Raw genomic sequence first — 24,756 nt, forward strand, 5'->3', positions numbered from 1 at the left:
TTTGAACGCCTCTTCCTTCTGAAAGAAAAAAGATCAGAATAAAGCGGTGCCAAAAAATCATTAAGATGCGGTGCTTTTACGAACATTATTGAGCGGTGTTCATATTTCTATAATGTAAGTGTTGAGCGGTGCATACTTGCTAACACGTTTTAATGTAAAAATCACAGTTATATTCAATAAAGCATGCTATAGTGTATTGTAAATTGATTCTTCTACCATAAAATATTGTTTAACAAAAAAAAAATCATTTAAAGGGTTTAAAATCTGCAAAAATACGATTTTTCGCGTCATGAAAGTCACTTCTTTTACGACATGCTCAAACTGTTTTCACTATTTTGAAGTTAATAGCGACCAAATTTTGATGCGATAAACGGCAATTAGATGTAAAATATAAACTTCGTTCGATAGCATATCATTTTATTACCAACTTACCTTCTTTTCTTTTTTTATTGATGTCTGGACTCGCCAAAAATTTTGCGGCCATATTTTTGACAGAAGGATACGGAGCTTTTGTCAGAAGTATAAAATTTAGACGGTGAGCGGAATAGTTGTGGTTATCACCGTGAATCGAATACAACTGAATACATAAATGGAACACTAATAGTTTGCATCATTAACATGTATAAATTGTTTCTCTTTTTAAATGCAAAACATCTTGAAGAGTTACTTGTGTATTCATATTAACCTATCGGAATGGCCAAATGTAAAGTTGTTTATGTTAACAAAATAATATTTAATTTAATAAATTATATGCATTTCACTGAAATACCATGCTCATACAACGCAGTCAATGGTTCTGAAAAGAAGAGCTTTTTAAGAACAAAATGTGGCATACTAATATAAGTTTACATTGCTTTAATGGATGAAATAAATAAATAGTTGTTCAATTTTTCCTCAAAACCGGTAATTTTTTGTTTTAAGAATTTCCATTTATGCAGTTTCGATATCCTGTGGTATAAAACGGAGTGACGGACATTAATATAACAATACTTAGAATCGAATCATACCATCGTACCGCTGATAAACTGATAATCTTAAACAATTTTGAAGAAACGTTGGCTACAAATTTACAACGGAGAGTAGCAGTCAACATTTGAAGGTAAAACAAAACCAATATATACGTACCATATCAAAAGCCGAATACGGCTTCAATGGCGCCCCGACTAAGCTCTAGGCGGAAATAATATATCTGAATTTCCTAGTAACGCAATACTCGAAATAAATCTATGTTTGGCACCACTTATCGCTGTTATAACGATCTTATGAATATCATGCTAACTAATTGTTTAAAAAGAAACGAGAGTTGTGCATGCAATTACAGTTTGTTAGTCTGTTCAACACATAATTTCGACGCATAGATAAATAATCGCAATCAAACTGTTTGCTTACTCGTCTCTCATTCTCTCTTTAAACACATACTTTTAACACATCGTCTTGTCAAGCGGATTGTCTTCCTGTTATAACTAAATGTATTCGTTGTTATTTATTGCAACACTTTAGTTTTCGCGTATACCAATCTAATAAATGAAGCCGATAATCAAGATGGTCCAATTGTGTATATATAAATGCATGTTGCACATAGTAACACATATATGACAATATATTGCTATTTTTATTTATAGTATTACGCTAAGCAGATATTTTAAAGTGACAAATAATCTAAAATCTGAACACCAGTCCTGTGTGATAAACACGTACATATGAATTGGGTTTTATTTACTTTCATCTATAAGGAAGTACACGTCATTGGTCAGGAGATTTTCGCCTTAATTTAAAAGTGAGTTTGTTTCACTTGTGTGTCTCATTGTTAACAACTCGAACTGTATACTTTAAGGATCAGACGTCAATGGGTCTCCCGATATTTGTAACGAGTGACAAATCTCCTCAATTTATAACATATGTTGGTAGCAAACGGATAGGCTCACTCACTGTCCCACTGTCCGGAACTGGCACTGATATATTTGTAGGGGTTCGAATGATTTTCGGCGGGACCGAAATTACTGTCGAATGTGTGGAAAAAGCAACAGGTAAAATCACGCAGTTGATAATAGACGTTCAGATGTAATATGTCACAAAGAAACTAAAGTGTGGAGTACATTGATGCCGCATTTACCGTCTGTTTTGATGTAATTGATTGTGCGCGTGTGTGAAACCAATATCCCAGAAAAACTAATTCATCATTTTAGATGTTTATTCCATCCGTCCGTTCGTCAAAGGCTTAAGATCTCATATTTAAATTTTGTGATAATTGATGAATTATCTCGTGAGGGTCAACATGCGCATATTGTCATGCCATTCTTTGTTTATTTTCAAGACGGTTATGAACTTTGATTACCAATAAAATACTGTTTTTATAATTTGCCCATGGTGCGTGGAATCTCATGCTCGTATTATCCTAATTCGATAAAACTGTACACCATCCTTAATAAGTCAATATGTTCATAATGTCGCTCTGTTCCAATGATTTCTAGGCAGGTAAAGATTATGTTTTTGAATGCCATTTGAGATCCGTATAAAAACAGCGAATTTCAAGTCTTCTTGCAACGTCTATACCTTTCGCATATTTGCATATATGGAGTTTTATTGAATGATTTCCGGTGGTTTATATAGAAATATATGTGAATTACAACTGATACTTCACTTTTTAAAACAAGGAAAATTAACAGGGAAAATTATTGATAATTATTTTACTGCGAAATGACGTATTTTTGTTTTACAAAATGACGTCATTATTTCAGCGAAATTCTCCAGTTAAACTCTTTGATTTTATGCTTTTCGGCGGTTTATAGAGAAATATCAGTGAATTAAAACTGATCATTAACTGTTTTAAACAGTGAAAATTAAAAGTGAAAATTATCGATAATTTTCACTTTTAACTGTGAAATTACGTCATTTTTTGACGACATGACGTCATTATTCCCGCGAAATTCTCCAGTTAAACGCTTTTACAATGTATATAAACGGTGAGAAAAGCATGAAATAAAAAAGAAATTTTGTTGGATTTTGTGAAATATCGATTTCAATTCTCTCGTGATCAAAGAGAATATATAGTTTCACTCGTAGCCTCGTCACTCGTGAACATAAGGTAGTAAAATGACTTTATCTACCCTGCCTAGGCACACATGAGTCATATTGGTGAATGTAATATCTAATCATATACCATCTAGTAAATATCGTGTCGAGTGGTTTGCATTTTATAATACAATATGAATAATACTCTGGCTGTTTATAAAAATAAGCTGTTGCTATAAGCAATCTGTTAGAAAATGATATGTTGTTTTATTTCCTTTTCAACCATGAGATGTGGTCTGTTGATATAACTGTCCCAAAACGTTGTTTTAACCTTACACGCAGTGAATAATTTGGAAATAAGTGTAAATTTCCCCATCAGTACATCCTGTTGTAGTAAGTTGACCGGCATATTGCCACTACAGAATGGCAACCTTTTTTGTCACATAGATTGTCAATAATATTTATGCTATCTGTTGATTTCAATGTTTTAATAAATGTATAGTTATAGGACCTATTCCTGTACCTATATATGTGATTAAATGTTGTGCCTTACGTATTTTTGTTAAAATTAATTATGTGTTGTTGATGTGAGTGTAAATGTTTGTCTATCAGTTCATCTATCAGTTCGTCTATGTCACCACCACCACCACAACCGCCACCGCCGCCGCCGCCGCCACCTCCACTGCCGCAGCCGCCGACACCACCATCACCACCACCACCACCACAACCACCACCACCACCACCACCACCACCACCACCACCACCACCACCACCACCACCACCACCACCACCACCACCACCACCACCACCACCACCACCACCACCACCACCACCACCACCACCACCACCACCACCACCACCACCACCACCACCACAATACTGATAATTTTAGTTCTTTGACAATCGGAAATAACTTATCAACTTTCGCTAAAACTCAACAGAAAACAACAAAACTGTTTGGGTTGATCATTTTGGATATTATTGTGTGTGTGATATATGTTTAAATAATATGTTGCATTTTGACTCGGTACTAAATCGTCCGGGGAAGACACCATGGACTATCGATAAACGTTGATAACACAGTATTGCTTTCAAGATGAGAAACAAAAACTACCGAAAAATATAGTGTCATGATAAGAAGGAATCGCTTCATTATCTAACCACAAATGTTTGCCGCACTCTTCAGTTGGTATGGTAGTCGTTCTTGAAAGACTCACATACTACCGCAATTTGCCAGTTCGCTATAAAGAACACAGTGTGACTTCAATTTCCTATAGAAAAGTATTGTGCTAAGATGTTCCATTTATAAGAAACAAAGATATTTGTATAGATCCGCGTCATGCGAAAATGGGTATTGTGCCATAGGCTAGCGTAGCTATGGTCCAGCCTGCGCATCTCGCAATAGGTCAGGAGATACATAATGAGACCACGAAACATTGCGCAACTGCGCAGACAGTGCCGCAACTCCGCAGACGGGGCTTTAGCTACGCTAGCCAATGCGCCATAAGACCTTTGTTCGCATATCGCGGCTAGAAAAGTATGTTTTGAATGTGTCGGAAGAAAACTGCATGTCGAAAGAAAACTGCATGCTAATCAAATATTTGAATACCATATATTTCGATGGTGAAAACATAAACTCATAATAAGCAATTTGAGGACACAAATGATGTGATTTCCCGTATTATAATTTTGATTTACAAGCATTTACGTGTGGTTTGAGTACACAGCGAATATGCGTCAAACAAGTGACAAAAAGCAGCAACAACAATTTAGATCGTTTTGTTTAATTAAATTATTTAAAGCATATTTTTCTAATTTTATTTCAAAGTAACGATATTATATTTAAGCGTTTCCAATCGACAAAAGCGTCAATGGCAACTGAATCTGTCAACTCGCGATTAAAGTTGAAAATGTAAAAGAAAATGAATATTGTCCAAAAAATCAAGGTAACTCTATAAATGATATAGTATTCATTAGTTTAACATAACTCCGGGGAGAGTCACTCGCAGAAGGTTACCTTGAAGACTCCTAAGAATCGCCATGCGGAATAGTAATTTTCCGTAAGAGGATAGTGGTTTCACTACATCGCCTGAGGAGGGTCGAATATGGGAACTTTCTCAGGGGGTTCTGTTAATCAAGTACCGTCATCCCTCGACCCGGATGTCCTCTCCTGCTGACTTCGCTGACTCCCAGAACTTGGAAGGATCGCTTCGCGGAATGGTAATTGTCCGTAAGTAGATAGTTGTTTCACTACATCGCCGAAAGAGGAACGGGGACAGCGGCGGTGGCAGCGTAGAGAACGGGCGTGGCGGACCTTGGGCAGATATACAGGCCAGGATTTCGAGAGGGTGGCCATATGAAGATAATGAAAGTGTCGAAAGACGGCGGTACCCAGTACGCTTAACGTGCTGGGGAAACCGTTCTTGGGTTCGAGTCGACAGCTTGTGGCGTCTAAAGAGGCCATACAAGCAGCGCAGCGCGCTAGGAGCGAGGAGATCTTCTTTATTTTCAGCGCTCCCTTGGCAGAGTAACCTTGTCCTTTTAAGGGAATCCAGACATGACTTGTCGTTAAATTGTCTACCAGTGCACATTAAGGTGTCATTTGCCACCATGCACTGGCCTATTTGGATCAAACTTATTTCATTGGCTAATACCCGGGCAGCCGAGGTAAATTTTACAAGCAACATTACAGCCAAGTGTGCTGACAAAGATGCGTCACGAGAAATTCGCAGGTTACTTTCTAGTCGCCAATCTGTTATTTTCGCCGTCCTATCGGTTCCGAGAAAACTTATGAGGACGGTATTAATTGGCGACTATTATTTTTTATTGACGTTGGTCAATCAGTCGGTCGGTTACAGTTTTACAATTTACGTTATATAACACGGTAATTAATACAGTACATTAAAGACAATTTTGGGCATCATCCTCACACCTTTATACTGTAAACAATAGTTTCTTATGAAAAGTTAAAAGCAAATGGTGAGCACCTGAATAATGGCGAGTAAGTTGTGAAAACAACAACGTTTAAAGAATCTACGCGGTAGCAATTTAATTTCAGTACATGTATATTTCGCGTTTTTATAGCCATTTGTTAACATTTGCTGAATAAAATCCCTTCGTACGAAATAGTTGCTGTCGTCTGTCAAGTTCCATGCATGAAAAGCGTGCATGTTGCAACAGACCAGGTGCTGTAACTAAATATAGACGTGCAATTCAGTACATTAAGTATTTTAGGATAAAAACATTTAAATTGGAATAAATACACGTTATGAGAAAGTGTCGACCCATTGAAACTATAGAAAAACATTCGTTAATTTACGAATTAAACATTGCAGTAGATGAAATGTTCATAAAAATATTGGTGACGGGTGGAGTAGAGTAGTTACGCGTTAATGTCAGTACATGAAAATAAAAAAAGTGAAATGGAAATGCATAAAATGAAACATTTAATTTCAGGCGAAAAATATTAAATATGTTTTGAATGTGGTTTGATTGAGAATTTAATACATTGCTCATTGATACCAATGTATTTATTATTAGAATTATGTTGTGGTTCATTCTTTGCTAGACGCACAGACTTTTCCTTAGCACCAAATTAGAGATACATTGAATTGTTTTTTTCATTTGTCTAATCATAAGTGGAGTTTGTGTGAGTCTTGTATAAAATTATGAAAGATTGTAAATGAATCATTTTCCTTCTAGATAATTTTCCACAACCTCACCTCTGTAGACATTTAAAAGTAAATTACATTTGTGTTTTCTGGCGTTCGATTTGCCTACGTTAATAAGTCGAACGTCATGTCCTGTGACTGTAAGTTATATTAAATACGTTCACAGATCGAACAACTGCAGTGCCTTCAGCGCTTTGATTGTTTAAGTTCTCTCCTGGATTAACAGCAATTCGTTACACAATGCAAACGTCTATCATGATAAATGGACATCTCATCGATATTGTGAAGAACACACAGCATTTGAAGTTTGCATATTAATGAAATCTTTAGATTATAAAAATAAAATCGAACTTTAATAACTAAATTTAATTAGGCCCCCCCCCGAATCTTTTGGTATCGCTTCGGTACGACCTGGGGCCGTACCGAATCTTATTTGTAATGGTACTGACCCCCCCCGCCCCCTGAAATGTAATTTGGACGACGAATTTCTTACATTTTACGAATAGAAACTGAAATGTATTTCTGTCATTTATTTGTTGTTGTTGTTGTTTCGAAACATTTGAACCACAATCGCCTCTTCTTCATCGGCATGGTATACATTCACCAAACATATGCATCTTTATTTGATTCTTAATATCTATGTAAAATATATTCAGTGATGATTCATGCCCGAATATTCAATGTTGATAACAACTGTTATAATTATTAAGAAAAAGCGTGTACAATTTACTCATTCAAACTCTTAAAAAAAGTTAAACTTTCGGGTAAAAGAAATGTCTGCATCCACACAGTATCTTTCTGTTTGCACCACCTCTACATTGAAATGTGTTATCATCTATTTTTATATAAATATAATAACTTTGATACCCCATTTTTTACAAATGGCGAAGATATATAAAGAGAACTAACCAATTGCCCTGATTTGGGTTAGGTAGCAAGCCATATGCTTTGTTTTGTTTATTGTATGCTTAATTGTCATTGCTTAAATCCTCAATGATGTTTCAAATGTTCAGTTTCAGGTTAATGGCACGTTGGAAAATAAAATAAAAGGCGTCATTTGTGGTGTATAGTATGTTAACCGCACGAATAGGGGAGAAACGTTTCAGTGGGTTTAAGTATCGATACAATTAAGATTCGGAACGGTTCAAGGTCGTCACGAGGCGATAACAAAACATTCGGGAGCTTAATGAAATTTAGATTTAAAAGTTCGATTTTATGTTTATAATGTATATATTTTATTGATATGTAAACTTCATATGCTGTGTGTTCTTTACAATATCGATGAGATATCCATTTTACGTGATAAACTTTGCATTGTGTAACAAATTGTGGTTTATCTAGGAGAGAACTTTAACTGAAGGAACCGCAGTTGCTCGCTCTTTGAACGTATTTAATATAACTTACAGTCACAGGACATGACGTTTGACCTTTTAACGTAGGCAAATCGGACGGCAACGAAACATGCAAACACAAATTTTATTTACTTTTAATTGTCTACAAAGGTTAGGTTTATGATTCCAAATACGAAAAAAAGAAATTCAATGTATACCTAATTTGGCGCTAAGGAAAATTATGTGCGTCTTACAAAGAGTGAACCACAAAATAATTATAATAATAAATGTATTGGTATCAAGGAGCAATGTATTAAATTCTCAATCAAACCACATAATAGTAAATATTTTTCGACTGAAATTAAATGTTTCATTGTATGTGTTTCCATTTCATTTTTTTCATTTTCATGTACTGACGCGTAACTCCTCTACACCACCCGTCGCCAATATTGTATTAACGTTCCGTATTCTGCAATGTTTAGTTCGTAAATTAACGAATTTTTTTTTAGTTTCAATGGGTCAATACATTCTCATTGTGTGTATTTATTCCAATTTAAATTTTAATCCTAAAATACTTACTGTACTGAATTGCACGTTTTTATTTAGGTAAAGCACCTGGTATGTTGCAACACGCACGCTTTTCATGCATGGAACTTTAGACGACAGCAACTATTTCGAACACTTATAAAAACACAGATTTTTTAGATGCGTACAAAGGGTCTTAAATAAGCAAATATTAACAAATGGCTATTAAAAAAGCAAGATATACATGACCGGAACGAAACTCACAATTCATCTGTAAGTCATGAAGGTAGACTCAAACACCAAAATTGTTTCGTCCAAGGCCTAATACTTCGCCAAAAAGAAATCGACAAGACCGAATCGCAAACTTAATCAGTAAGTCATGTAGGTAGACTCAAATACCACAAATCAGCCTTATATTTCAAAGCGTTACAACCCCAACCCCTCCGGAAAACGGTTATTATAGGGGAAAAATCTTCGTCTGAGACCCTTACTTTCGCTAAAACACGAACTGGAACGAATTTTTCTCTTCAACTTCCGGTCATGTATGTCGACTCCCAAACCAAATATAAGCTCAACATCTGAACTGCGTTGCGTAAAAACTCCGGAAACCGGTTATAATAGAGAAAAATTCTAAGTCCAAGATCCAAAACTTCGTAAAATATCAATGGACCGGAGCGAATTTCACAACCATCTCTATGCCATGTAGGTAGAGACACATACTAAAAGACAATCAGCTAAATAACTGAAACAGTTGCGTGAAAACCTTATCTGGACAACGGTTATTCGAGAGAAAATTCTTAAGTCCAAGGTCCATAACTTAGCCAAAAATAGATGAACCGGTAAGAAACGCAGACTTATCCAAGGTGACTAGCAAACACTGCACTGTAGATTGTGATTAGGCATTCTAGCTGGGCATCTCTGTCTGAAGTGCATTCATATTATTCTACATTCTTCGACCATTTTCGAATAGTGCACTGGCATTTGTGGTTAAGCACGATTAGTCTAGCCTATTATACAAATATTACTATGAATACAGCGAATTCTCATACCTTTTTTATAAAGCATATATTTAATCCTTCTTCTGTAAAATAGTGTTCATAACCCGGTAGTTACACGTAAATAATTTAATTGATATAAGTTCATCTGTTAGAGGAATACGCGTTGGATTCTACACCATCTTTTTAATATACTAGTAGCTGTTGTTTGGCTGGTCCATGGCCGTTTAGTTGGCCGTTGAGCCGTTGCAAATGTTCGGTGAGATTTTGGCCGCATTTCGAACGTTTGGTACATTCTTGAATCACGTTTGCTGATAAAATAGTCTAGCTTAAATAAAAGATCAAATACTTGGTAACAAAACGTAATGAGATGTGAAGCAAAACTATTCTTACAACATTTAAATGTGTGTTTTACTTGTAAAGCACACCACGTCTTCATAAAATGACTATTTGTTCACCTTGAAGAACAATCGTACAATAGTGTACACAATATAATATACACTTTCGAAGTACATCTTTAATTAGTGTCATCCTGTATTTTAAGCGCCTAGGTGTACATAACATGTATTTGATTGAGCTTTTTTTTTATTTCTTTATTTTCGTTGTTCGCCAGAATAATTTAAATTTGCAAGCATTTTTAGTGATTTAATCATTAAATGGAACATGTACATATATAATTGCAACTAATTAACATACATCTCATGCAAAATTGAATAACAAATAAAAATGTACACAGCCAAGATATATTTTTCAAATTATATTATATTTAATTATATTAACATAACAATTGAATATATGACTTTTCTCAACATCAATACATTCTTAATATCTTTTAAAGGGTATACACGATTTTAATATCAAGTTTTTCTTCGCAACATAATTATGAATATGAACGATGCATGTTATTGATATTAATAAGCAATCGTTATTGTACTAGTTATCATGTTTGTTAGTTTTCTTCAATAAAATGTATCTTGAATAAGTAAATACCGATTCCGACACATTTATTTGTTGAGGAACTAAAGGTGTGTATATGTGATGTATGAACGAATCTGCATAGATTAATGGAGATTTCCCCAACATTGTACAAAAGGGATTATCTGTACTGCAGAAAATTGTTTGCAATAGAATAAAACTATACCTTTGCTCATTATGTTGTACTACTTCTTTTGGATAGTGTATTCTTTTTTTTTAGTTATGTGTGTGTACAATCGTTAATACCCGCTTTTACATTTATTAAATAACATTATTAACTATGCCATGTACACATTTCGCTATGCTTGTATTCATTAATTACTTGATAAAAAATTAATTACTCAAAACTAAAAAGGAGTATTTGCCTCGGTGTATTTCATGTGGTATCGTTGCTATACAAACATAGGAATGGCGAAAGGACGAACCGATAGACATACATGAACACTATCATCATCAACACATCACAGATTGGAATAATAATTCAAAAGACACACACAGACATCACATAAGAACACCAAGAGGGCATATAATTATGTTTTATTAAGACATCGACAACAAGAAAAAGTCTTTATACTATTGAAGGTATGTGTGACAATTGTTTTTCCATTGCGTAGTGGCAAAATGTCAGACATAAAAACTTGCTTCACTAGAGCGAACTGATAACAAATGCAAACAACTCTATATACATGTGTTATGCAAAACCAATCGAACCAACAATTTCTTTAAATATTACTTGAATGACAGACAATTACAGCGTCAATATTTTCAAACAGTGTTTATTGACAGACATGACAAAAAAACTAACAAATGTCATCCATGACTCTAACCTTAAAGATAGCCATATATTTTGGCGCGACTTAAAATGGTGAACGAGTGTACCAACACCTTTGAATTCAAAGTGTGACCCTTGCCTAATGGTCGGAAATTTGCCTAATACACCACAATTTATCGAAAAAGTTTATACTCTGGCCAATATATTGTTATTTCAAAATCCTTCTATGCCTTAAATTGTTAAATATATATGTATACTAGATGTTATATGCTTTGATATAAAATGGTTCAATTTGTCTCTGCAAACGTCTTAGTTTAATCCATTTACTAAAGGAACGTAGATTAAATAACGTTACTTCCTTAGGTTTCGAAACTGTATATTCTATAAACTAGATTTGAATTGTAATTGTCTATATCTTAAGTGGATATGAGCTTTGCCCATTGGGGATGTAAAGGTTGTTATGAAAAAAACTTACAATAGACTTATGAATATTCACTTGGAGACAATTCTTTGTCAATATGCGAATCGTATAAACGCTTTTAAACAAGTCCTATTGGTTACCTCCCTTAAATAATTTGAACAGAACGACAAAATGTGCATACCCGCTTAATAAGAATACTTAACAGTTTTATCGAATAAGGATAATACGAGCATAAAAGACACGTTATACAAAACGTTATTGTTCATCACAGTTCATTACCTCATTCACAAAGCATAGGAGCGGAATGACAACATGGGCATATTCAACCATACGGGATGCTTAATATCAAGAATAAACCGGACTGAACATCGAGTATGAAAGATGAGTTTTCTGAGATATATGTTTCATACACGCGCAAAATCTATTACATTAAACCATAACGGTCAAAGCGGTATCAAAGTACTCCGCCCCCCTAAACAGTTATTTTCTTATGACATATTACATCAGAAAGGCTATATCCAACTGTGTGATTTTACCTGTTGCTTTTTCCACACATTCAACTGTAATTTCGGTTCCGCCGAAAATCATTCGAACTCCTACTGATCTATCAGTACCACTCCCGGACACTGGCACGGTAACAGAGCCAACCTTTTTGCTACCAACATCTGTTGTAAACTTAGGATCTTTGTCACTCGTAACAAATATTGGAAGATGTAAGAACTCCTGATCCTCATAAACAGGAAAGTACTCCCTTTCGTTCTGGGCTTCTCCGACGACAAGCTTATCGCCAGCTGTAACTATAACGGACCACACGTCTACACATCGAATTGTTCCATCGGAAAAGACCTCCCGTTTAGACCATGGATGTTTATTCTTGTCAAATGTTTCTGTAGTACTTATACCGTAGGTATACTTTGAAACACGCTCTGTAATAGCCGACGGACAATGGCCATAAATAACTGCACCCTTAAGAACAGCAAGCCCCGCTTCTGGTGGCACGAGGATTTTCACATGCGGAAACTGCTGTTTGATCGCGTCTTGGAGAAGTATAGACTCCGAATAGCCTCCAACCATCAGTATGGCTTCCACGCCTTTACATTCCGGTTTTTGAAGCAAATCAGACAAATGCTCCACAATATTCAATAAAGATGTGGTAAAGAAGGAAGACATGATATCTGCATCCAAGCGAAGCTTATCACCGGCCATGGTTATCTAAAATTACAAAAGTATCATATCAAATACAATCAAAGCATATTAAGAATTATCATTACAAGAACTTTTATACAAATACGTATTCGTGTTTAATCTTACCTAAGGTAAAGTGTGACATAAACATATTTTCATTCTTTATTTTGATTAATGTTTTTACAAACTTCCGAGCACAAGTGAAAACAAGATGCAGATTTTAATGCATAACAATTACCATTGATAATCTTATAGTCTAATAAAAATAAATTACCAACACGGTTTATACAAAAATCGAAATTTGTAGTTTAAGCATTGATCATACAACGCTCAGTTTAAGCATTGATCATACAACGCTCTGTTGATGTGCCTTCTGAAAAAATGTCAAAGTCATTCAGCCAACGGACTCAAATGGCCTTCAAGTCGAGAATCGATGTTACGTCTATTGTCATTTTAGGCTACCGATAAAAAAATTGTGTGTCTTAAATAACGCTTGATCAGCATCACAAAATGCTTACCCTTTTTCCGTAACCTGTTGTTTGTAGTTTGTTCTTCATTGACTGTCCCGTAGTATCTTGCACGCATTCAAGAAAGGATACTGGTACTTTAATTGTAATTTTACCACCATTTGTGGTATCTACGGCTCTCTTTTTGATTTCAAAGTCACGAAGAAGTTCAATGTAATCTTCCATATGGTCTTCTTTGAATATCTGCATAACTGATGTATCTGCATACACATACAATAAAATAACATGAGTTAAGTCTATGTCATATAATTCAATCTAACACTATAATAATAATTTAATTTTATCAGAATGAAGTAAATATATATTGCAAGTACCTGTAAGCTCTCCCAGAAAGTCCATAAACTCTGCATCTACCTTTGTTCCTCCCCAGTCACCGCCACTAGCCTTGTGGACCTCTTTGAGGTTTCCCCCTGCGCAAACCTCGTGGACCGTTATATCAATTGTTCCACCTGCAAAAGTTTATTAGTATTATATTTACATGTACCTCGAAATTGAAATTCATCGATTAGTTTCTTCAGTTAAGATCTTCCAATTATAAAAAGCAGTAATTTATTCATTGATAATTCAACGTAGTTGCAATCAACAGATTCATTTGTGATTTATAACAATGCTTGCTGTAAATAAATAAAACATAAAGGCAGGAACGTTGATTTCAAAGAAACAACAATAGAAAACAGTGGCTAGCATATAAAACGCTTTCACATCCGCATCACGCCGGCAACAACAACAACAACAACAACAACAACAACAACAAACAAATAATAACATCTCGCAGTACTCATTTAGCTGTATTTTCGACATTCCTTCGATACACGAATTCATCGTTTGATAATATTTTTCTGTAGTTTAAGGATTGATATGTTTGTTGTAAACAGCAAACACGCATACGACGTACAATGACTCCATACTTATTATTTTCATGAAGTCGTATGATGTTTAACAAGTTTTTCATTCACTGTTTCCTTGAACCTTTGGACAAAATCATTTGACAAATATTGTCTATATAGAATTACAGGTAAATGCTAACATCTATTATCTTGACAAGAAAATCTGCAACATTCGCCAAAAGGATCCAAATAAGGTTCTCTGACAGTCATTCAATAAAGGTATGGGTATCAAGTTGATTGAAAAAATTTCTTCATACAAGGCGACTGCTCGCACACATTACCTCCCGCATCTAAAACCAAATATTTCTTTCCAACTCGCAAGGTCGAAATACTTGATCCCCCTTCTCTCTGCACGCGCAGGTGTCTGCAGTAAAGAGAGGCTGCCTCTGGTTCTAATGCAAGGGAAAGTTTGTCCGATGCAATTCCAGCCTAAAATCATAAGAAATACACAATAATCAAGATTGGTTTGCAGTCTGAACTAAAAACAAACAGTAATGTAGATTCCAGAAGAATGCATAACGATAATTTGTGAACCCTATAGCCCAAGTCCCATACATATGCGGGATCACCACGGATCATATCCAGCACGATCCGGCATGTGCACCGTGAAGCCGCTGTGTAGCGCCGTATCAATCCTTGTAGGTCATGGCGAGTCCGGGAATGTCCCTGAGGCTCCGGGATGCCAACATGGCAGTTTTGGGGAGTTAAAAACCGCCGCGTTGACGATCAAGGCTAATGGAAGCATCCGGAATGGTCCATGTGGCTGCCGTATACGGTCAGAGGAAAGCCGTATAAGGTCCGGCGACAACCATACTTATGCTTTAGTATTCCGTGTGCGTCATGGATAGCCCGGGAACAATTCTTTAACCCCAAACCGTCAGATATATTAAGACATCCTGACAAGCATAGGGACAGAATCAATTCGAAGAAGTCAAACTACAGCAAGCCTCTGATAGCTTGCATTTAGTCAGCAATAACATTGCGGTACCTATCATACTATGCAAGAAAGTGTCATATCAACATACAAAGCACGTTTCAATGAGGAAAGACGTGAGCGTTTGATGTTACAACTTCGAGATCTGATTGCAGAATGCTGGAATCAACGAAACTAAACCTGATTGTATACGAGTAATTGTCCGTCCGGGTCAGGTCGTGTTTCTCCCTATCGATTGCTTAATGGTCTTGGATGAATTGTGTAGATGGCGTATTGTTCCGTGTTTATCCGGGGCCATCCGTGTGTCTGCCGTATTGGTCCGTGATAGAACGTAGCTGGGACAGTCCGCGTGGGCGCTGTGTTGATGCCGTGTCATTCCGTGTTGTATGCGGGATGATGGTCGTTGGAAGACCGTCGACGCTCAGAAATCCTAAAACGTTCACGGATCGTTCCGATTCTTGATCCGGGTGGATCCCGGACTGCCGTTCCCATCCAATCTTTTATGAGACTTATGGCAATCATTGGCATCAAAATATTTTAATTTTGAATAATTAAATTTTCGAAAATAATCGTGATCGTTTTATTATGCGGCATGCATACATGAATAAACGATTCAGATGTGTTAATATTGTAATTTCAAGTACAGATGTCTACAACATACCTGTTCGGCGGCAAGTCTCATAAAATGTTTTGCTGAATCATTCCAGATAGCAGGCACAGTCAAAACCCAGTGAATGTCGTCTGCTTTCAATCCTGCTACTTGACTTTCAGAAATATTTGTCAAATCTTCCTTCATATGTCTATACAACGATACAATTATTAAAATACATGCTTTATTTTGATTACCCGAAAAAAATACTCGCGTTTATAACTTAGTCAGAATATTATCTACATCTAAATCAGGTCCGAATTTGGTAAAAGTTCGGTTAAAAACAAGGTCACCATGTAAAATTTGAAGATATTTTGTAGCCAGTTATTGACCCACATTAATCTGTCTATCGTAATAAAACAGGCTCAGAATGATAAGAATGTTTATATTAAGACTTAACAAAGTTCAATCTTAAAGTTAAGTAAGCCAAAATGAGTCACATGGTAAAATCCTTCAAAAACTTGGACTATAGAGGCCGAATGTATGATTCAATATTGACTTAACTTTATTAAATATTTATCTTGACAATACCAATGCCAAGTTCGAAATTGGATCAAGTCAAATCTGGACAAACACATGTTCTAAGCACACTAAACGCCTAATTTTTTGTATACATCGTTACGATGGAATTTATTTAAAATGTTTGCTGTTGTAGGTTTAATTTCACTTTGTTGTATATTTTATGGGCATTATGTTTAATTACACATATACGTTGATACATTATAATTAATCAAACAAAATTTAGCCATGTACAAAACCTGCCTGATTGACAATGAAAACACTCTCAACGCTGGAAGCTTTCGACCAATTTCGTCTTCCAACATAGTGTCGTTATGAATGGACTAGAAATAAAAAGAACACAAATGGTTACAGTCATATTATGCTGAGCGTTTAGTTTCTCTACGTCGCTTTGAAATGCTCAATAACGTGAAATGCTAGTGGATTATTGCAATGCGGTTCATCGCACCAAGAAATTGCCGCTGATTTATGAAAAACGTGTATCAAGAGCTTTTTACAACGATCCACATCCGTATCTCGACAGATTTCTCTGACGAATTACCTTTTTCCAGATTGCCATTTTAAACCTTCGGAAGTAGTACCATTTCTTGTGTTCATTGTTCTCGCTCAATTCGCTGTAGCGAGTCTCCGCGCCAAACGCGAACGCTTCAACTGTCTCACCGTCTGGTCTGATCAGAATACACGTCGGACCTGTACAACACAATAGTGTTGCATTCAGTTTTAAGTGTAACATGAGTCAGTAACAACCAAACACACGCATGCACACGCGCGCACACACACACACACACACGCACGCACGCACGCACTCACGCACACACACGCACGCACGCACGCACGCACGCACACACACACACACACACGCACGCACGCACGCACGCACACACACAAACGCACGCGCACGCGCTTGCGCACGCGCACGCGCACAAGCAAACACACGCGTACGCACACGCGCACGCGCACGCGCACGCGCAAATATACGTACACATACATAGATTATATAATTATAAATAAATGCTTCATAATACTTAATGACAAACAGGTGAACACTAATTAACACTAAATATTAAGCACCCGGCTGTGAACAATCCCAGTAGCGAGAGTTTTGTCATCAATTCAATTTTCGTTGGCAAAGTCAAGTGAGAATGTGTCTATACCGGCAGGTTAATACAAACAACGGCAAACACACACAGCTTATAACATTGTTTAAACTGTTATTGCTGACTTGGAATAATCAATGCAAAACATCAAAACATGCGTTAACCTTTTTGTGAAGTTAGCTGGCCTCCACTCCATATTTTTGCAGAAACTTTGGTTGGATCCCTTTCGTAATCATGTTTGAATGAAAACGCCCAACCAGAGTAGGTTGTCCCAAAGTCTATGGCGGCAACCATTAAAGCTCCTTGCTTTGAAGCCTATGTAAAACAAACTTCTATAACACAACCATATTTATTCGATTCTTTTTATTTTACCTTGAATATTCATATAAAACGTTTGGGAAACAAAATACGTTTAAATACAGCAATAAACATGCTCACAAATATTTAAATTTTTAATCTAAAAATTTAAAGGCGGAACAAAATACAGTAAATCAGGTATTAACGCTTCCGTAAACTGCTGCCGAATACACTGAACGTTGATTTACGGAAACTGTATTATTAGGTACAAACCCACTATTGCACATTAACTAAAAAAATATCACCTTAAGTTATAGATTCATTTTTTTGTGAAAATATTTTTGAATGTAAGGAAAAGTTCAATTTATATGATATCAGATAATCGTTCAGGATATGCTAACATTTGCAAAAAGTCTTTCTACAAATGAATTCATTGATAATATAGTTATATAATTAATTTTATTAAACCACAATCATAATAATTATTGCTGAATATATAAAAATTAAAAGTCAAAGTCAAATATGACAATTTAAAGTTCCTGTTCACAGACCAAAGAACTAACGAGATACCGAACTGTAACTACAGGTTTAAAAGAAGAACAGTATAATGAAAAACAAAACACGAAATAAACACTACGGACATAAAAGGTATAGACGTATATTATATTGTTGATGAGTTATCATGAGTTGAAAAATACAAAATGACCGAGCGGTTACGTTGTGGTCTTATAATGTCGAGAACACATGGTCGAACTCTTGCAGGAGCGAATTTGTTTCTTTCATCGACCAACATATATATCTTTCAGAAAATAAATAAAATTCTTTTTTTGATATTCACTTTTTTTTATAATCAATATGAGGACGGATGCGCATCTTGGGATTGTCTGGATAATGTCATTTAGAAATAGAATTTTTCTATATCAGATTTAAGTGTAACTTTTTATTTTGGTTAATAAAAGAAAAAATAATGTAGAACATCTTTTTCGAAGTAGAACACATAACAACCTCTGATACGATCTAAACATGAATTATGAATAGAATGCATCGTCCTGTGAGAAGTGTCATCCAACTGATTATATTGAAATTAATCGCTAAATACATATAGCTGCTCATGATTATGTTAGTAACTGTGACATTAAACAATCAATTACGCAGCTTGTAATTTTAAAATTGAGGTATGATTAATCATGATGACAAATATTTTTTACAAAACAACAAACCTCGTATATTATATAATTATATATTATTATTATATCTGTGTTTGAAATTGCGATCAGATGCAATTTTAAACCAAAAAATAAGTTTATTACATTTTGAGCGTTATTACAATATAAAGAAGTGAAACTCCAGCTGCTGGAGCAAGTCAGGTTGTCACGCAATTGAAATAATGTACTAAAGTTTATTACATTTCATGTCATTATTACACTTCATGTTGTAACAAGGCTCGTCTCCCTAGCGGTTATACTTTTAGATCGAGCTGCATGCGACCCGAACATCTGACGCACAGACAGACATATCGACGGATGAACGGCTAGACTACAAGTATGCACCATAAACCTTTATTGCACACATTCACGAGCTAATAAATTGTTTCACGAAGTCCCGTCAACTTCGCAATTTCATTTCTTGAGGTACACGCGACACAAAGTTTAACATCAAACTAACGAACGAACGGTCGGACATGCGGACAGACGTCGGTGAACCTAATAGTAACCTTAACTTAGATCGGGGGCTTAAAACGGCATTTTCATAATAGAAACTAATTATGGATTATAACAGCCAATTCATTTCGTATACTATTTTGATTAAAACAGTTATGTTTTTTGCAAACGAAAATATAGCAGTTGCGTAATAAATTCTTCACGTGCAATATTTGTGCCATGCTAAAACTATTATCTAATGTCGTAATGAATCTAATTTTCCCCTTACCTTTTTGCTCTCAGTTGTTTCATAATCACTCAGGTAAAGCGGATCTTTTTCCTCCTTCCTCGGGTGTGAATGACCTTGTTTACGTTCCGTCTTGTAAGAGTAAGAAGGTTCTGTCACTTTGGTCGTTTCAAACAGCGTTTTTTCCAGTTTCTTTAATAAAGCAATTATACTTTTGGAGTAATAATCCACATATGTCTTACATGGACAAATCAATATACATCACACCCTTCCCGCAAAACTCCATTGATGAGATTAAAGCTCAATTCTGATTAAACTCTTAACCCTCCTGAACACTCTCGGTTTATAGTAATATGCCTGTAACTTAATTCGTTTAAGGAAAGTATTTATGTTAAAAATTGGCATGTTTTGCTTTTCTAGAAGCTATTACTCAGCAGATATACAATAAAAGGATGTACTTTGGTGACAAATTTAAAAAATTTGATAATCATTCCTCGTAATGTTATTATTTTGGTGATTAAATTAAACCAAAGCTCGCCACCCTTGCAATTAATCTTTTAGATCGAGCTACATGCGACGCAGACATCTGACGGACAGACAGACACGTAGATGGATGAACGGCCATACTACAAGAATGCACCAAAATACTTTGTTGCACACTTTCACTAGCTGATAAATTTGTTTACAAAGCCCCGTCAACTTCACAATATCACTTTTTGAGGTACACGCGACACAAACATCTAACTAACGAAGGAACGGTCGGACGTACGTACGGGCGTCGGTGAATCTAATAATTACCTTACCTTCGAGCGGGACATAAAACGGCATTTTCATAATAGAAGCTTATTGAGGTTTATTATAGCCAAATTATTTTGTATATTATTTTGATTTAAAAACTAATGTATTTTGCAAACAAAAATACAGCAGTTGCGTTATATATTCTGCACGTTTAATATTTGTCCCATACTTAACATCTAATCTGACGAATCGGATTTCCCCTTACCTTTTTGCTTTCAGTCGTATCATAATCACTCTGGTAAAATGGATCTATTTCCACCTTCCTCCTGTATGAAAAGCTTTGTTTTCGTTCCGTCTTGTAAGAGTAAGGAGGTTCTCTCACTTTCGTCGTTTCAATCAGCGGATTTGTTAGTTTCTTAAATCAAGCAATTATTATTTTTAAGTAACAATGAACACAGGTCTAACATGGGCAAATCGATATATATCACACCCTTCCCGCAAAACTTCATAGATAAGATTAAAGCTCAATTCTGATTGAACGCTTACCCCCCTGAAAACTCTCGGTTGATAGAAATACGCCTGTAGCTTATTTCGTTTAAGGAAAGTATTTTTGTAAACGTTTGTATGTTTTGCTTTTCTAAAAGCTATAACTCAGCAGATATACAATTAAAGGATGTACTTTGGTGACAAATTAAAAAAAAAGAAGATAATTATTCCTCGTAATGTTATTTTTTTGGGTGATTAAATTAAACCAAGGCTAGCCACCCTTGCAATTAATCTTTTAGATCGAGCTACATGCGACGCAGACATCTGACGGACAGGCAGACACGTAGATGGATGAACGGCCAGACTACAAGTATGCACCAAAATACTTTGTTGCACACTTTCACTTGCTGATAAATTTGTTTACAAAGCCCCTTCAACTTCATAATATCACTTTTTGAGGTACACGCGGCACAAACATCTAACTAACGAAGGAACGGTCGGACGTACGTACGGGCGTCGGTGAATCTAATAATTACCTTAACTTCGAGCGGGACATAAAACGGCATTTTCATAATAGAAGCTTATTGAGGTTTATAATAGCCAAATTATTTTGTATATTATTTTGATTTAAAAACTAATGTATTTTGCATACAAAAATATAGCAGTTGCGTTATGTATTCTGCACGTGTGATATTTGTCCCATACTAAAAATCTAATGTGATGAATCGGATTTCCCCTTACCTTTTTGCTTTCAGTCGTATCATAATCACTCTGGTAAAATGGATCTATTTCCACCTTCCTCCTGTATGAAAAGCTTTGTTTTCGTTCCGTCTTGTAAGAGTAAGGAGGTTCTCTCACTTTCGTCGTTTCAATCAGCGGATTTGTTAGTTTCTTAAATCAAGCAATTATTATTTTTGAGTAACAATCAACACAGGTCTAACATGGGCAAATCGATATACATCACACACTTCCCGCAAACCCCATTGATGAGATTAAAGCTCAATTCTGATTAAACGCTTAACCCTCCTGAACACTCTCGGTTTATAGTAATATGCCTGTAACTTATTTCGTTTAAGGAAAGTATTTATGTTAAAAATTGGCATGTTTTACTTTTCTAAAAGCTATAACTCAGCAGATATACAATAAAAGTATGTACTTTGGTGACACATTTTAAAAATGTGATAATTATTCATCTTAATTTTTTTCGTACATGTATATTATTTTGATTAAAAAAACTGATGTATTTTGCAAACCAGTTGCGTAATATATTCTGCACGTGTAATCACTCAGGTAAAAAGGATATATTTCCTCCTTCCGCTCGTGTAAATAGCTTGGTTACGTTCCGTCTTGTAAGAGTAAGAAGGTTCTCTATCTTTCGTCGTTTCAAATAGCGGTTGTTCCAGTTTATTCAATCAAGCAATCATACTTTTGGAGTAATAATCCACATAGGTCTTACATGGGCAAATCGATATACATCACACTCTGCCCGGAAAACTTCATGGATAAGATAAAAGCTCAAATCTGATTTAACCCTTATCCCCCTGAACACTCTCGGTTGATAGTAATACGCCTGTAGCTTAGTTCATTTAAGGAAAGTATTCATGTAGAAAGTTTTGATGTTTTGCTTTTCTAAAAGCTATCACTTAGCAGATATACATTGAAAGTATATACTTTGGTGAACAATTTTAACAATGTGATAATCATTCCCCGTAGTGTTCTAATGTTGGTGATTAAATTAAACCAAGGCTCGTCACCCTAGCGCTTATTCTTTTAGATCGAGCTACATGCGACGCAGACATCTGACGGACAGACAGACTCGTAGACGGATGAACGGATAGACTACAAGTATGCACCAAAATACTTTGTTGCACACTTTCACGAGCTGATAAATTTGTTTACGAAGCCCCGTCAACTTCACAATATCATTTTTGAGGTACACTCGACACAAACACCCAACAAACGAAGGAACGGTCGGACGTACGGACGGGCGTCGGTGAATCTAATAGTTACCTTAACTTAGAGCGGGGCATAAAACGGCATTTTCATAATAAAAGCTTAATGAGGATTATAATAGCCAATTTATTTTCTATATTATTTTGATTTAAAATCTTATGTATTTTGCAAACAGCAATATACCAGTTGCGTAATATATTCTGCACGTGTAATATTGGTCCCATACTAAAAATCTAATGTGATGAATCGGATTTTCCCCTTACCTTTTTGCTTTCAGTCGTATCATAACCACTCTGGTAAAATGGATCTTTTTCCACCTTCCTCCTGTATGAAAAGCTTTGTTTGCGTTCCGTCTTGTAAGAGTAAGAAGGTTCTCTCTCTTCCGTCGTTTCAATCAGCGGATTTGTTAGTTTCTTCAATCAAGCAATGTGTTTTGTAAGAACAATCCACACAAATTAAACATGGCGAAATCGACCACCCCCTACACAAGTCTATTGATAAGATAGAAATTGAGCCCTAATCCCACATGAACTCTATCGGTTGATAGTAATATGCTTGTGGCTTATTTCGTTTAAGGAAAGTAATTATGTGAAAAGTGTGCATGTTTTGCTTTTCTAAAAGCTGTACCTCAGCAGATATGCCATGAAAGTATATACGTTGGTTAAAATTTTTCACAATATGATAATCATTCTCCGTGGTGTTCTAATGTTGCCGATTGAATTAAACCAAGGCTCGCCACCCCAGCAGTTATTCTTCTTGATCGAGCTACATGTACAAGCGACGCAGACATCTGATGGACAGACAGACACGTAGACGGATGAACGGCTAGACTACAAGTATGCACCAACATACTTTGTTGCACACTTTCGCGAGCTGATAAATTTGTTTTCGAAGCCCCGTCAACTTCACAATTTCATTTTTGAGGTACACTTGACACAAACATCCATCTAACGAAGCAACGGTCGGACGTACGGACGGACGTCGGTGAATTTAATAGTTACCTTTACTTAGGGCGGGGATATAAAACGGCATTTTCATAATAAAACTAATAAAGGATTTTAACAGACAATTTATTTCGTAGATTATTTTGATTTAAATATTTATATATTTTGAAAACAAAATTATACCAGATGCGTAATAAATTCTACAAGTGCAATATTTTTGCCAAACTTTTTACTAAAATTCTAATCTAATCGTAATGAATCTTACTTTCCCCTTACCTTTTTGTTCTCAGTCGCATCGTAATCACTCAGGTAAAATGGATCTATTTCCTCATCCCGCTCGTGTGAATAGCTTTGTTTACGTTCCGTCTTGTAAGTGTAAGAAGGTTCTGTCACTTTCGTCTTTCCAAACATCGGATTTTCCAGTTTCTTAAATCAAGCAATTATACTTTTTGGAGTAAAAAATCCACACAAGTCTAACTTGGGCAAATCGATATTCATCACACCCTACCCGCAAAACTTCATGGATGAGATCATAGCTAAATTATGATTGAACCCTTATCCCCCTTAACACTCTCGGTTGATATCAATATGCCTGTAGCTTATTTCGTTAAAGGAAAGTATTAATGTAAACAGTTTATATGTTTTGCTTTTTTAAAAGTTATAACTCAACACGAGCTGGTGAATTTGTTTACGAAGTCCCGTCAACTTCGCAATTTTATTTTTTGAGTTACACGCGACTCAAACATCCAGCTAACGAAGGAACGGTCGAACGTATGTAAGGACGTCGGTAAATCTAATAGTTACCTTACCTTAGAGCGTGGGCAAGACACGGCATTTTCACAATAGAAAGTTATAAAGTATTATAACAGCCAATTTATTTCGTATATTATTTTGATTAAAACACTTCTGTATTTTGCAAACTAAAATATACCAGTTGCATAATAAATTCTG

The 24,756-nt window shown here is 35.7% G+C and overlaps 2 protein-coding genes across 2 annotated transcripts in view; both read right to left on the reverse strand.

Moving 5' to 3' along the window:
* The window catches only part of LOC127878940 (heat shock 70 kDa protein 12A-like), a 44,775-nt gene that overhangs the window by 17,039 nt on the left and 2,980 nt on the right, over positions 1–24,756 (reverse strand). Inside the window, exons 4-9 of the mRNA XM_052425503.1 lie at positions 24,082–24,231; positions 23,125–23,274; positions 21,650–21,799; positions 20,688–20,837; positions 19,727–19,876; positions 17,665–17,815 (exon numbers count right to left, since the gene is read on the reverse strand). Coding sequence (XP_052281463.1) covers positions 17,665–17,815; positions 19,727–19,876; positions 20,688–20,837; positions 21,650–21,799; positions 23,125–23,274; positions 24,082–24,231 — 901 coding nt within the window. The remainder of the gene's footprint in view (positions 1–17,664; positions 17,816–19,726; positions 19,877–20,687; positions 20,838–21,649; positions 21,800–23,124; positions 23,275–24,081; positions 24,232–24,756) is intronic.
* Positions 10,153–16,517, reverse strand: LOC127878941 (heat shock 70 kDa protein 12A-like). Its single transcript, XM_052425505.1, has 5 exons — positions 15,897–16,517; positions 14,583–14,730; positions 13,729–13,863; positions 13,406–13,614; positions 10,153–12,914 (listed from the first exon to the last, which is right to left on the reverse strand). Exons 1-5 carry the CDS (start codon positions 16,029–16,031, stop codon positions 12,201–12,203), a joined length of 1,341 nt encoding a protein of 446 aa, XP_052281465.1. The 5' UTR covers positions 16,032–16,517; the 3' UTR covers positions 10,153–12,200.

This window comes from Dreissena polymorpha, chromosome 4, assembly GCF_020536995.1.
Source record: "Dreissena polymorpha isolate Duluth1 chromosome 4, UMN_Dpol_1.0, whole genome shotgun sequence".
Taxonomy (NCBI): domain Eukaryota; kingdom Metazoa; phylum Mollusca; class Bivalvia; order Myida; family Dreissenidae; genus Dreissena; species Dreissena polymorpha.

Bases quoted from the DNA above. Each gene is read 5' to 3' on its own strand.
- LOC127878941 (XM_052425505.1), bottom strand. From the start codon at position 16,031: ATGAAGGAAGATTTGACAAATATTTCTGAAAGTCAAGTAGCAGGATTG. The intron at 13,864-14,582 runs GTAATGTGTGCG...AAACTTTTGCAG, and splicing joins TTTGGTTTTAGATGCGGGAG to GTGGAACAATTGATATAACG. The intron at 12,915-13,405 runs GTAAGCATTTTG...TTGTAATTTTAG, and splicing joins CAACAGGTTACGGAAAAAGG to ATAACCATGGCCGGTGATAA.